The sequence below is a fragment of the Rhipicephalus sanguineus genome, chromosome 7 (assembly GCF_013339695.2).
Source record: "Rhipicephalus sanguineus isolate Rsan-2018 chromosome 7, BIME_Rsan_1.4, whole genome shotgun sequence".
Classification (NCBI taxonomy): Eukaryota; Metazoa; Arthropoda; class Arachnida; order Ixodida; family Ixodidae; genus Rhipicephalus; species Rhipicephalus sanguineus.
Window position 1 is genome coordinate 144,212,630 of NC_051182.1, and position 12,785 is coordinate 144,225,414.

General features: G+C 48.4%; 1 protein-coding gene across 1 annotated transcript in view; it reads left to right on the top strand.

Annotated features, from left to right (window-relative positions):
* The first annotated feature begins 4,173 nt into the window (after positions 1–4,173).
* LOC119400926 (uncharacterized) overlaps positions 4,174–12,785 on the top strand; it is a 34,929-nt gene continuing 26,317 nt past the window's right edge. The window contains exons 1-3 of the mRNA XM_049417535.1: positions 4,174–4,267; positions 5,672–5,738; positions 11,359–11,423. Of these exons, the coding sequence (XP_049273492.1) occupies positions 4,174–4,267; positions 5,672–5,738; positions 11,359–11,423 (226 nt within the window). The remainder of the gene's footprint in view (positions 4,268–5,671; positions 5,739–11,358; positions 11,424–12,785) is intronic.

Below are 12,785 nucleotides of genomic sequence, written 5' to 3' on the forward strand. Positions count from 1 at the left end.
ACGCGGGAATGCAGACACGTTAAACTAAAGAACCTTGGAGGTTATGCGGAAAGCATTGTTTTGCGAAGATTGGCTGCACTTTCGAAGACGTTCCGTGTCCGTCCTTGTCGCGGGCTATTGGGACTATTTTCACGTGCAAGACGCGTGCTGTCGCCTTTCGCAATGTCCAAGACCTGTCAGTCTGCGTGCGGAGTCCGAGCACACGGATTAAAACGACAGGTGCGTATGGGAGTTTGTCGCGACGTGGATTTGAACTGCATGGTGTAAAACGGAGTACAAGTGAACGACATCAACACAAGCGTGCGCAAGATTCTCCTTTAGAGGGGGGCGAAGTGTCACCACAGCGACCCCCGTTGGTCGAGTCCGAAACTAGACAAGCTTCGCAATGGATACAAAACATGCAAATAAAGCGATGACGTTCTTCTCACAGCGGCCTGCCTTTGGTCCCTGGCTTTCCGGGAGTACAAAGGTGGGAAGCAAACAGTTCTTGCAGCGTATCAGGTGTCCTCAGCCTCCATAGTATTCACATTCTTGCATGACCATAACCTGGCACTTCCACGAATGACGGGACAGGATCGACTAAGTAAGGGTATAGGGCTGACGTGGCGCCCCTTAGATGATTACAGGTACAGGTCTGTGGTACAGGTCTGTGGTACAGTGGTTACGCTGCTCGGCTGCTGACATCCGAAAGTCGCAGTTTCAATCCCGACGCGGAGGTCGCATTTCGAGAGGGGCGAAATGCTAGTGGCCCGGTGTACCGTGCGATGTCGGTTCGCGTCAAGGAACACCAAAAGTTCGAAATTTCCGGAGCCCTCGACTACGACGTGCCTCATAATCATATCGTGGTTTTGGCATTTAAAATCCCAGATATTAAAAAAAGAAACAAAAAACAAACTCACGGGGTTTCTTGTCCATTCACCTAAGACGAGTCGAAGGCGAAAGCCATATTCTTTTTCTTCTCACTCAATGTATTGATTCCTGCCCCGCCTACCTCTGAAAGCTTTGTGCACCTAGTGTGGTTTTCCACTGCCTCCGAGGTCGAAGGCACCTAACCTGGTTTTGCATTGCCTCCGTGATCGGCCCACCTTTGGCCAAGCCACGATGTGATGTGATGACGGCATCATGGAACGTTACTTCACATGACGTCACACCGGAATTTGTGACGTCATGATGACGTCATATGCAACGTCATCACGTGATGATTATTTTTTGAATCACTCGTGATGTGCCCGACGCCGCTGGACGCCGCCAACACAGGCCGCCGACGGTCAATTTTCGCATTTGATGAGGCATCTAAGGCTTTCGCCTTAAAGGGACACTAAAGGCAAATATTAAGTCGACGTTGATTGTTGAAATAGCGGTCCAGAAACCCCGTAATGCTACTTTTATGCCAAGGAGGTGCTTATTTTGAAATAAAATCACGTTTTTAGTGGTCCGCATCGCGTTAGCGCGCTTCAAAATCTCCCGCCTGAAAATACGACTTTCATACGTCACTGCTGCCGTGCCCAACGTTGCCCGCTTTTACTGCGCGGCCGCCGACACTAGTAGCAGCAGAGCGGAAGTAGCGGGACCCACAGTAGCAACAACGGCCATCGAAGCTTGCCGCAGTCCCGCAGCGAGCACACACGCAGAGGTTTTGACTGTTCAGCACACTGGCGCAACGGCATGACACTAAGCCACATCGAGCGTAAGGGTTCAATCCGCGGCACCCAGTGACAATACACACCGGTTTCCTTGCTGCAGCACTGGCGTTGTGCACCATTCGGGCATCCGGCAATATCACATGCATGCGACATTTTGTCGAACTTTCGGTCAGAGCGACTTTCACGAGCGCGCAAAACACACGCGGCAGTACGCGATCCCGAAACTGCCACTGAGACGCGACCGCGTGAGCGCAGCAGGGCGCCAGGCGAGGCGCAGTTCGGCGAAAACGGAACCTTTGAACCACGCGCGCCGTTCCCCATATGGCAACGCCACGGAGGTTCTTTTTTCCATGAATCAAGCGGAAACGAACAAACAGCATTTTATTACGTCTTTTGATGCTCGGAAGGTTCTTTTTTTACTGCTGCTAGTTTGATTACTAGTGATTTATTGTAGGCCGACTTCCATACGTCATCGGGATCACTTCGAAAATGTCCCACCCGTGGCGCTCATCATGTGATACATTTAGCTTAATTTCTCGGTAAGTAGGGCACTGCTGTTGACAATATTGCCGTTTTAGAAGTTGTCATACATTGGGCTTTCACTCTGACATAAATTGTTATTTGCCTTTAGTGTCCCTTTAAAAAAAGAAACGTGTCATTTGTGCAAGATAGGAGTGACCGGAAATTTCTGGGGAATGCCACTGTCGGGCTGTAGTAATTCATACAGGTATAATAGATTGATGATTATATTATAAATTACTTTGCGATTCCCAACGCCATAAGTTCCGGTAAAAATTTAGTAACGCACAACAAGGCTCGTAAGTTCGTAATACATTCTCGGATACATTCAAACACCGTTTATAAGAACCTAATTGCATGGTCGCATTCCAATATAATAAGGTGTCCTGGAAACCTGCGTGCATTGAGCCACGCTACAGGAATTTCACCGGAGTGTCGCAATGGGTCTGTGCTATATGAAACCGTGGGTCATTTTTGACGACTGGTTCTGTTCCCCAAATATGCCGTTTTGCGTTTCGCTTACTTCCCATTCAGTTACGGCAGGGTGCCACGACAGCCGCCGAGAGATGGCACCTCTTGGACATGCCTCATATCCCGGTCATGATGATACCAAGTGGGAGTGGGAATGTGATTTGGTATGAGTAAAGCTTATATCCCCCGGTTATAATCAACTCTGGAAAAAATTCCGTATTAACAGCTGCCACCACGAACCCGGTGACTAGCTGCCTCAGACGACCCTTTGGGTACGCATTTACAAGGGGGAAAATAATGCAGCCGAATGTCTAACGAAAGGAATAAAACGTATTCTTACTGCTGGCATCGCAGCTGCATTATTCAAATTCATCACTTGTCTCTCCGAATGGCTGTTCTTTTTTTCTTTTTCAAGGGCGATGCACTCCGCGAAGGAGGACGCCGTCAATCTATCGCCGCGCCGTTGACGCAATAGCGACGCACAGACGTAAGCGAGCGCACAAATAAGTACGAGACTGCGCAACTAAGCAGATGTTCTTCAGTGTAATTGTGTGGCGTATGTAAATACCTGTGTGACGAATGTGCGGTCGACTGATGTGCTCATATGGAGGGCATAATAGGACATGACTACCGGCATAAATGGGGGCAAGGACGAGAAGAAGGAACGCGGGACCAGCGCAAGCTTTCGCTCTAGAGTTCCCCGGCTAAATTATTACCTGCATAAATATGGCTTTTCATCAACAAATCTCTGTGCAGTTTGCAATGAACCGGAAACAATAGATCACCTTTTTCTGTCATGCCGCCGTTTCGCCTCACTACGTAGAATGTTTCTGGAAATGCCGACTGGTAGGCTGGGCTTACAATTTACTACTGCTAGCCTGTTGTCGTTTGGAGCGAATCTGTTTGGGGCAAGCCGCAGTGCTATTATAACTGCGCTACACAAGTTAATTCAAGCAACAGGAAGAGTACGCTGCTAGCGCTACGGACCACTGAAACCAACTTTTTTCCTTTTTTTATTATTATATACATATTTTTTCAATAGTTATCCTATGGCTTTGTTAATTTCTCAATTCTTTCACTTTTTATTTTCATCGCGTTTCGTTCTTATTTCTTTTTGAAGTTTCATGGGGTTTACATTTCCCTTTATAATTGTCACTGTGGCCAATCTCCCTCGTGGGTATGAGCCAGTCTCCTTGAGGCGACAAACAAACAAACAATTTCAACTTCAACTTACCACACTCAATATGCAGGCACATATGCATAAAAACCGTTGATCGCATGCGCACACGAGGCCGGCTACTCATCACGAAAGTTGATAACCCCCTAGACGTCAAATTTCCGCGCAGATAATGAAATTCCTTGTCAGCGAGAGCCAGCGGGGGACCACTAACTTGTGCGTCAGCTTCTTTTCTAATAGTATATATATATAGCTTAGTATATTTTCCTCTGGTCCTGCGTCGTGAAGTTGTGCAGCACTGTAGCTTTGTCGTATCAACGGTCGTAGTAAGAGCGCCAATGGCATCTATTGACATCTCCCACAATGGCACGCAAGGTGCTCACCACCTCCTGCCAGCGCCTGCACTGCCGCTCGGCGCTCCCTGCGCCATGCCTGCGCGGCATAGGCAACGTCGGAGGTAAAGCGTAAAGCCGCTGATGTTACACGTGGACAAGGAGGAATGAACTTTACTCATACGAAATGGGGGTGGGAATGGAGGAGCCAGGCTGACGGGGATCTATACTCCGTTACATACGTCAGGTGCAACACTGGGGAAGCTATGCAAGAAGTTGAGTCAGCAAAATCTGCGAGTCCGCGCGTCTCGCGCTTGGTTTTCGTCGTTTTAAACGCTCGTGCGAGCCGAGCAAGAGCGCGCGCGTGAGAGCTCGCGACGGGCTGCAGACCAAACACACACACACACACACACACACACACACACACACACACACACACACACACACACACACACACACACACACACACACACACACACACACACACACACACACACACACACACACACACACACACACACACACACACACACACACACACACACACACACACACACACACACACACACACACACACACACACACACACACACACACACACACACACACACACAACGAAAACAAAGAGACGCTAAGCGATCGTATAACTAGGTTTGTTTGTTTCTGAGGCACAAAGTAATCTTCATTTATTACTCAGCAAAAAAAAAAAAGATGAACGAATCACGTTACGGTAAGTGAAATCATTGAACTATTGGTGCGAACACATTTACAGCAAGACGTATCGCTGGCCTCCACAGCGTTGCACCTGATGTATGAAACGGAGTATAGGCTGGGACCCAGGGGGGCGCAACTCTAGCAGACCAGTCTATATGTCAGTTTGTGTTCCTTTAATGAACTCTCCCTTGCTTCTGGTGAAGGGCTGGCTGCAGGAGGTCATCGGGGAGCGTGCTGCTGGGGCACCCCCATAATATGTGGTCCTGTCCTGCCTTTGCTAAGCCTCGCTAAGCCACAGTTAATACACTTACAGAGAGAGAGAATAAAACGTTTATTTCATGTTCTTGAGAAGATCGGTGAGTGGGATCCTTAGTCCGGGATTCCATTGGCGCGGGCTGCTGTCCTCGCACGTTTCACGAGGGCCTCTTGGGACTTCGGATCCGAGCTGGACAGAGCTGCCTCCCACCCTTTTATGTTTAGTTGTGTCCTGGGTTGCATGCATACACTTACAGAGACGCTCATCTCGACGCTCGCGGCACCTGGTGCGCAGCAGGGTTAAAAGGGAGATGCGACGCGGAGGAAGAAAATGGGCTTGCACTGCGACGCACCAAGCGTCGCGACCGTCGTTAGAGTGTACAAGAACTACCGTCACGATTAATGTATCTGTGACCAACGCTAGAGCCGAAGGAGACATCGCGTTCGAAGCAAGTGGACCCACCAGCCCTATTTCCAGTTCGCTGAATGCAGAGAAGAAAAGACGAAAAGAAAAAAAGCCACGCGATCTCGCGCACGGCCCCTGCATTTTTTTAATGCAGCGGCCGTGTCTGGCGCTCGCGCAGGCTCGTGCATTGGCTCGTGCCTCGCGTTCGGCTGCAACGCCCGGTGAGCTCGTGACCATCGAACCATTTGGCTGTCGGGCGGTTGGCTGGTTGGTTGGTTCCTGAGTGACCTGGTGCAACTGACCTGGGGGAGATCGGCCATGGTCTGGCGGTGTCCTGTTCTTGGCCGCGGCTGAGACGCAGCATTCCCTTCCGGAGCTGCTAGCGTCGCGAATCGCACACGCCGTTGCAGGGCAAGGTGATATTTATGCCTTGAAGTTTTTTTAGGGTCTTTTCTGCAGCATTTGCACTTTTGCATCAATGTCTGTGGCGTTCCACGCTTGGAACATCGTACCACGCGCGGAGCGGCGTCCTTAGCGGCGAGACGCACGCTCAGCAACTTGAGCAGGCCTCCGATTGAGTCTATGAATTTAGAGGGAAGATTCAAACTTTGAATTCTCTTGTCGGTTGAGGCGGCGGGGAAGGGGGGGGGGGGTATGGTTAGGGTTAGCACTACTCGAATGCTTAGGGCTAGAATTTGCACTAATCGAGTAAGGTATGGGTAGGGCGAAGGTTAGCTATCTATAATTGGATTGGGGGCATGGTTCAGACTACAGTTCACACAAATGTAATTGGAGTATTGTTAGAGCTAGAGTTTTGCACAAATCGAATTGGGATGTGGTTAGGGCTAGACCTAGCACTAATTGAATCGAGGGCTAGAGTTAGTGCTTATCGAATGCGGTTATGAACAGGGCTAGTTTTCACTAACCGAATCGGGACATGCTGAGGGCTACGAGTTAGGCATAATCGAATCGGGGTATGTTTAGAGCTAGTTTTCACTAATCGAATCAAACGTCAGCGTTAACGTAGAAAAAAAAGCAGACGTGGAAAGATGCGGTTACCGAGTTACGTACGCTTTTAGGCCTTGCAGTTGAATCGAACGAACGATCTTGCGACTACTCAGCAAATGTTTCGGTACGCAACATGGTGCCTGGCGACGCAGTAGGCGTCGAACTTTTTTGCCTCATAATGGGCTTTACCTGATATTTTTGTGTTCGTCACCTTAGCCTGCTGTTCATGCCACCTTATTTTATCTTTTTTCGGCTGTTGTGAAGTACACCGGCTGGAAGGTTGTCGACGTAGGTCACAGCTACTTAGCGCTAAACAAAAGGCCAACGCTGGTTTATGAAAACTAGATAGCGAAAAATACGATTAGTCAAATCAACTTCGGCCTTAGTTTAGCCAAGCAAAGGATAGCGTGCAGCGTTGTGCGGCGTCTCCGCTGTGTTGCGTCGAAAAGTTCATCAAATAAGTGTGTTTGTGCGTTTCCGACGTAACATAATACTCCGTAGTTTTTCCCGTTTTTAGCCAAATTACCTGCGATATCAGATTCGGCGAGAATCGAACGCGAGGTGGAGTGCTGTTGCGACTTAACCTCCGAAGCGTTCCGTAACCCGAAGTTCAACGCAGCAAAGCGTCTCTGGTAATTTTCTTCCTCGAAGTACTTCAGTCGACCGTTTCCGCAACGCAGTTATCGCTGGAATAAGTTTTCTCCATCAGCTGCTGCACTTCGTAATTTTATACGCGTCGCGTTAAACTGCTGATGTGACTGTTTGTCATATACCAGTCAACACTGTCGAGGCTAGCGAGACTTCTCGCATTAGGTGTGTTCGCACCTGGAAACAGTTCATTCTCGTTTCGCACCCACAATGTGCTTTCTTCGTTTAATGCGGAGTAATACTTTTCGTAGTTTAAACGGCTGTTATTCGGCTGTGAATACGTTGTCTTGTATATCTTAGCGTTTCATTGTTTTCATTTTTTTTGTTTATTTGAAGCGTGACGACGCTTGACGCGCGTGCCTTTGCTCTGCTTGCACGGGTCATGGCCTTCGAGATGGCGGGCGCGCGACGTGCGCGCCCGCCATCTCTGAGGCCATGCACGTGCACTTAAACGGCGAAACGCGGCTATGAGACGCGCGGAGTTGGTCGTTTTGCTGAATGAACCTCTTGCGTAGCCTCCACAGCGTTGACTGCTATGTATGGAACGGGGTATAGCACGGCGCACAGTCGCCCGATCAGCAGTAACATGATCTATAGGCCAACGCTAATAGATGAAACTCAAGGAAAATATGGTTAGCGATATTCGGTACAATAATTTGACCATACTGAAACGCACGGGTAAGGTGTTGCGGCTTCGCAGTACTTGTTTCGGCAGCCAGAACTTGAAACGCAGCACGTCATCTTAGGTGATGTGCTGCGTCTACCTACAATATTCAAACGTTTCCGCCGCATGTGATTGTACTTGATTTTTTTTTTTTTGCCAGCTCACTGCATATATACGTGATAAATAATTTTTTATCTCTAGGATCTTCTGCTTTCTTGGATGATGTGTAACGTTGTCGTGATTCAATCTAGATACAATAGCGAGTATTAGTGCTACATGCGCAGCGTCTGTCTAGCTGCGTTGCGTACACAAGAACACACGTTTCGCATATTATGCGCGTTCCTTTCGTTGCGTGCCGCGTGACGCTAAACCTTGCATCGTTCTTCAAAGCTTGAACATTGTGCGATATGGATGCTTTTTTTTTAATATTTTCTAACTAAATTGGTAATTCGCTGCGCGGAATATTGCAGATCAGGCTTCAGTTTTCATCTCGAACTGTGGATCAGGCACTTAGTTTCAGGCTCGGTTTTCCAGTATTCGTTGTAATCCAATAGAGTTCCGAAGCATCGCGGAAATATACGCGTTGTCTCCAACGGGGCACGTTGCCTAATTCGTGCTCCTAACTAAACAAGGGCGCGACAAGGCTGATGGTTTCATTTTATTATCCTTAACGGAATAACCAAGAACTTTCTGTAAATTTGTGATCGCTGCCGAATAAACTTTCATTTGGTAATATGAGATTGTCCCCGTCTTCTTGTGCTCTTGTTTAACTACGCGTTCGAATTTCTTAACGCGAATCGCTTAACTCGCCCGGTGAGCCACTCTATTGAGGCACGGTAACGTGAACTATCTGTGGAAATATGAATCGTTCGCAGTGTTCGTACTCGAGAAACGGCATGAACTCATCTGTTCTAGGCGTGTTGTTGAATTTTTGTGTCGTCTATATGTACTGTAACGCATGCAGTTCGTGTCGTCAGGCAGACACCGTATTGCCGTTGCAAGGTCACTTTTATGTTGCGTTTCAATGCACGCATTGTTTCGACAAGACAGAGCAAAGGAGCGGTTCTGCCTCACTGAGTGGCATTCGTTTGCTACTGGGATGAACGTCGCCCCCTTGCGAGGAATGAAAGCTACTCGATAACAGCGTCTGTAAAGTCGTGGTGCACTTTTGACCGGTCAAAGGAAAGCAACAAAATAAGATAAAAATGTGAAACCTTCACCAAATAAAAGGAAGACTCTCCACGTTTCCGTAGTATGATGTAAAAGGGTGTGCGCACACGTGATGACGCAGCACTATACGAACTGCGCAGCAGCTAGTCAGCCACCGCCACGCCAGTCGAGATGTGCACGGTACAGGGGGAAGTTTAGTGTGTTCTGTGACTTGCTGAATTCGAATCCGTGACGCAAAGTGCAACGTGAATATCGTCGCACGTACTACGAAGCGCCGCCGTCTTGATTTATATCCTGAGGCAGGTCAAAAGTGCACCACGACTTTAAGGACACTGTACTTACGGACAGCTTTCTGTGGCACCGAAGGAGAGAGTTAAACGGTGGGGAAGGGGAGGGGGGAGGAGGGAAGGTTCTGCGCGTACTGGTGCTCCAAGTAAATTGGTAACACTTGACAGCGCCTTAAATTTCTAGAAAGAGATACTTGTCGAGTCCATTACTTCCATTACTGGAAGTGGTTGGGCCCAAGCATTTGTTTTCCTTCGCTCAGTCTTGCTTGAGTTTGCCTCCTGCTTGTTGTTTTTAGGTCATCCGTGGATCCCATAGCTTTCAGCTGCACTGTAGTACGGTTCGTGGTAGCTTGTAGCGACGCAATCTTCACTATATATCGACCTTTGCCACTTGATCTCGCATCTGCTTCGGTGGCGCGAACTGCACTTACTACGAAGGGATTCATGTTAGCGTGAAATAGATTAGTAAGCAGGAAAGGTCAGGCGCCAAACTCAACTGTTTAATTGAATAAACAGTTTAAAGTTTGGCGCCTGACCTTTCTGCTTCCTACTACCTGCTATGGCGGTCTAGTGGTTATATGGTGCTTGACTGCTGACTCGAAGGTCGCGGCATCGAATACCGGCCGCGGCGGCCGCATTTCTATGGAGGTGAAATGCTAGAGACCCGTGTACTTTCATTTAGGTGCGCGTTAAAGAACACCAGATAGTCTAAATTTCCGGAGCCCTTCACTGCGGCGTCCCTGACAATCGTATCAACGTAAAACACCAACAGTTACGGCAACGTAAAAGCCAACAATTACTGAATATTTCTGCTTTGTACTCTTTCTCGAGTCTTTGCGCAAGCATGTATCCCTTCGACGTTAACGAACTCGTCCAGAGCAATTCTTACTCTGCATGCGCTTGCTGCTTCGGCGGCGCGGATTGCATTTACAGACTACTAATTTGTTTTTTATCAATTTGTATTTATGTTTATATTCTTATTTGCTGTTTATGTCTGTTTTTACAGTTTCGTGTTTCTCCTTAGGTGGTGAAGGTTTCGGGATAATCCAGCCAGCCTCGGCAAAAGAAGAGCGTCGCGTGGCTCGAGGCGCTGCGATCGTTCGATCGGTTCCAACGAGGGACGACGCTCAACGCAGGAACGGGCGCACTAAGAGCTGCTCTCCAAAAGGTTCGTAAGCTTTTCTTTACGTACTACAGTTATCCAAGCGCGCCAAAAAGAAAATTTGTGTGGCTGCGGATCGCGTCCACGGACAAAGAGGTGTAGAACAATTTTCGGCAGCCCTCGCCCCCTCGCCACAGGTGCCCCTTGCCACCGCCGATGCCTCTTTCACAAGTGTCGCGATACTCGGCGGTGGAATTTCCACAAATCGTTGTGCCGCTTTGCCTCATGACGTAGGAATCGAGCTGTTATCAGCAGTTACCCTTTGGACATGGCTACGGGACGGACAAGTGCCGTTCGCTCGGAGAAAGAGTGGGAATTGTAACGAGCGCCAATGCACTCAGAAGCGCGAACAGGCGCAAGTGCAGCGATACTCGGCGGCAGCACTTCTCACCAATCATTGTGCCCCGTTGTGTCTGGATGTAGACATCGCGCTCTGTTATCAGCAGTTGCCCTTAAGACTCACTATGGGACGGACGCGTGTCTTTCGCTTCGGAGGAAGAATATCGGGAATTAAAAGCGTGAATGGACGTGAAAACGTGAAGCCGCTGCCGCAGAACGTGCAGCCGCAGGCATCGCTTAATTCCTTCCATCTTCTCAGTAGTGGAGAGGCTTCCAATTTTTGTTTTGTTCTTTTGAATGTGTACAGCGAGAAGGCAGCAAATTTTACAACGGATCTGCAGGTTGTTTGATGTTTTAGGGAGATATATGTCCAGCCATAGCAAACGATCACAGGAGTGAAGGCAGAAAAACGACTGGTTATTCTTTTCCCACCGCTTTACTGTCTTCTACGGCGTTCCCTGTGATCGTCTGTTTTGGCTGCGTATAAATTTTCTTAATGCAATGCACCAAGTAGCCCACTAGCATGCTATACTAGCATCTTTGATGCATATACATTGTTGCAGGGTTTCACTGGGCCGTTTCGGACGGGGGAATGTCTGCACCGCATTCCAGTACGGGAACTTCAATAGTAAGTGAGCAGCATTCACTCTACTTTGCTTGCCTGCATAACACTCCTAGCTGTTTAGCCAAATGGATCCAACAGGTAATAAGGCCAAGGAAAGCCAGAGGAGATGTTAGTTAATATCCCCCGTGTTGCTCTGCTTGGCCTGTCTGTTCGATTCACTTGGTTGTGTCTAACAAAGAAACGAGCCCCTCGAAAAAATTCCCTTTTATTCGTTATTCTCAGAGAGGGCCTCGCCCCGGCAGACTTAATGCCCTTAGATTAGCACGCGAGGGTTTATTTGGGCGCCGCACAAATTGTGCGAGGACCACATGTCTAGTGACGCCCTCTAGAAATATATGCATGTTCCGCACTCTCCGCCTTGACAACGATTGGCGTTGGCTAACATTTCCAGAGATTACACGTAGAGGAATATCCAACAGTGTGGACGGGGAAGCTCCTTCCGTAGTAACTCAATTAGTAAATTCGGATTCTACCGGCGTAAAGGGCGATTTTTTTTTGTTCATTTCAATTCAATTTACCTAATTCTTACTACACTGCGGTTGGACAACTGTTAATGTCCCCTATCGGTTGCTTGGCCTAATTGGCTGTCCGATTCATCTGGTTGTTTTTAACAAAGAAACGAGCCCCTCGTAATAAATCTACATTGTCGCAGGATTCCGCTCAGTGGTTTCGGACGGCGGAATGTGTCCACTGCATTACAGTGTGGGAACTTCAAGAGTAAGTTAGCAGCATTTGCTCTATACTCTATATAACGCTGTGTTTACCTGTGTAACTCTCCCGTTATAGACCAGTTGCTTTGGCGTCATTGAAGTCGCCATGTTGTACCAGCACCGTAGGAAGCTAAGTTGGTGACGTCACTTTCACGTTAGGAGTGCGTTGCGCGCCGTTTCTGTCGTTAATTGAGGCGCTGAGGCCAGCAACGCTCCAGCCGCGTCCTTATCGCATTAAAGCAGGTTTACAGCCACTGCGAATATGCCGTGATGACGTCACCGCGGCCGCCATGTTGTAGCGCCGGTACATTAATAACCGGCGTGTGTGACGTCACGTGCAAACTATCGAGAGAAAAACTATCGATGTAAAGTAGCCTGGGTTTATGTTGGAAGCTTTGTATGAGAATCGCAGTAGGTATGGACGATTTTACGTAAGACACATGGGCGCCACTAATTTCGCTGTTAAACGATTCTTTGTTATTGTTGGATAGCGCGACGTCAATTAACAAGGCCATAAACGTCGAATGCACCAACCCAACCGCTTCCACGCCAATGCGTCCACCGTAGCGCTGTTCGCTGTTCAATATAGCAAAACGGAAAGGTTAACAGCCCAACATGGCGGCATCGAAACCCATATCGTAGCTTTTATCGCAAC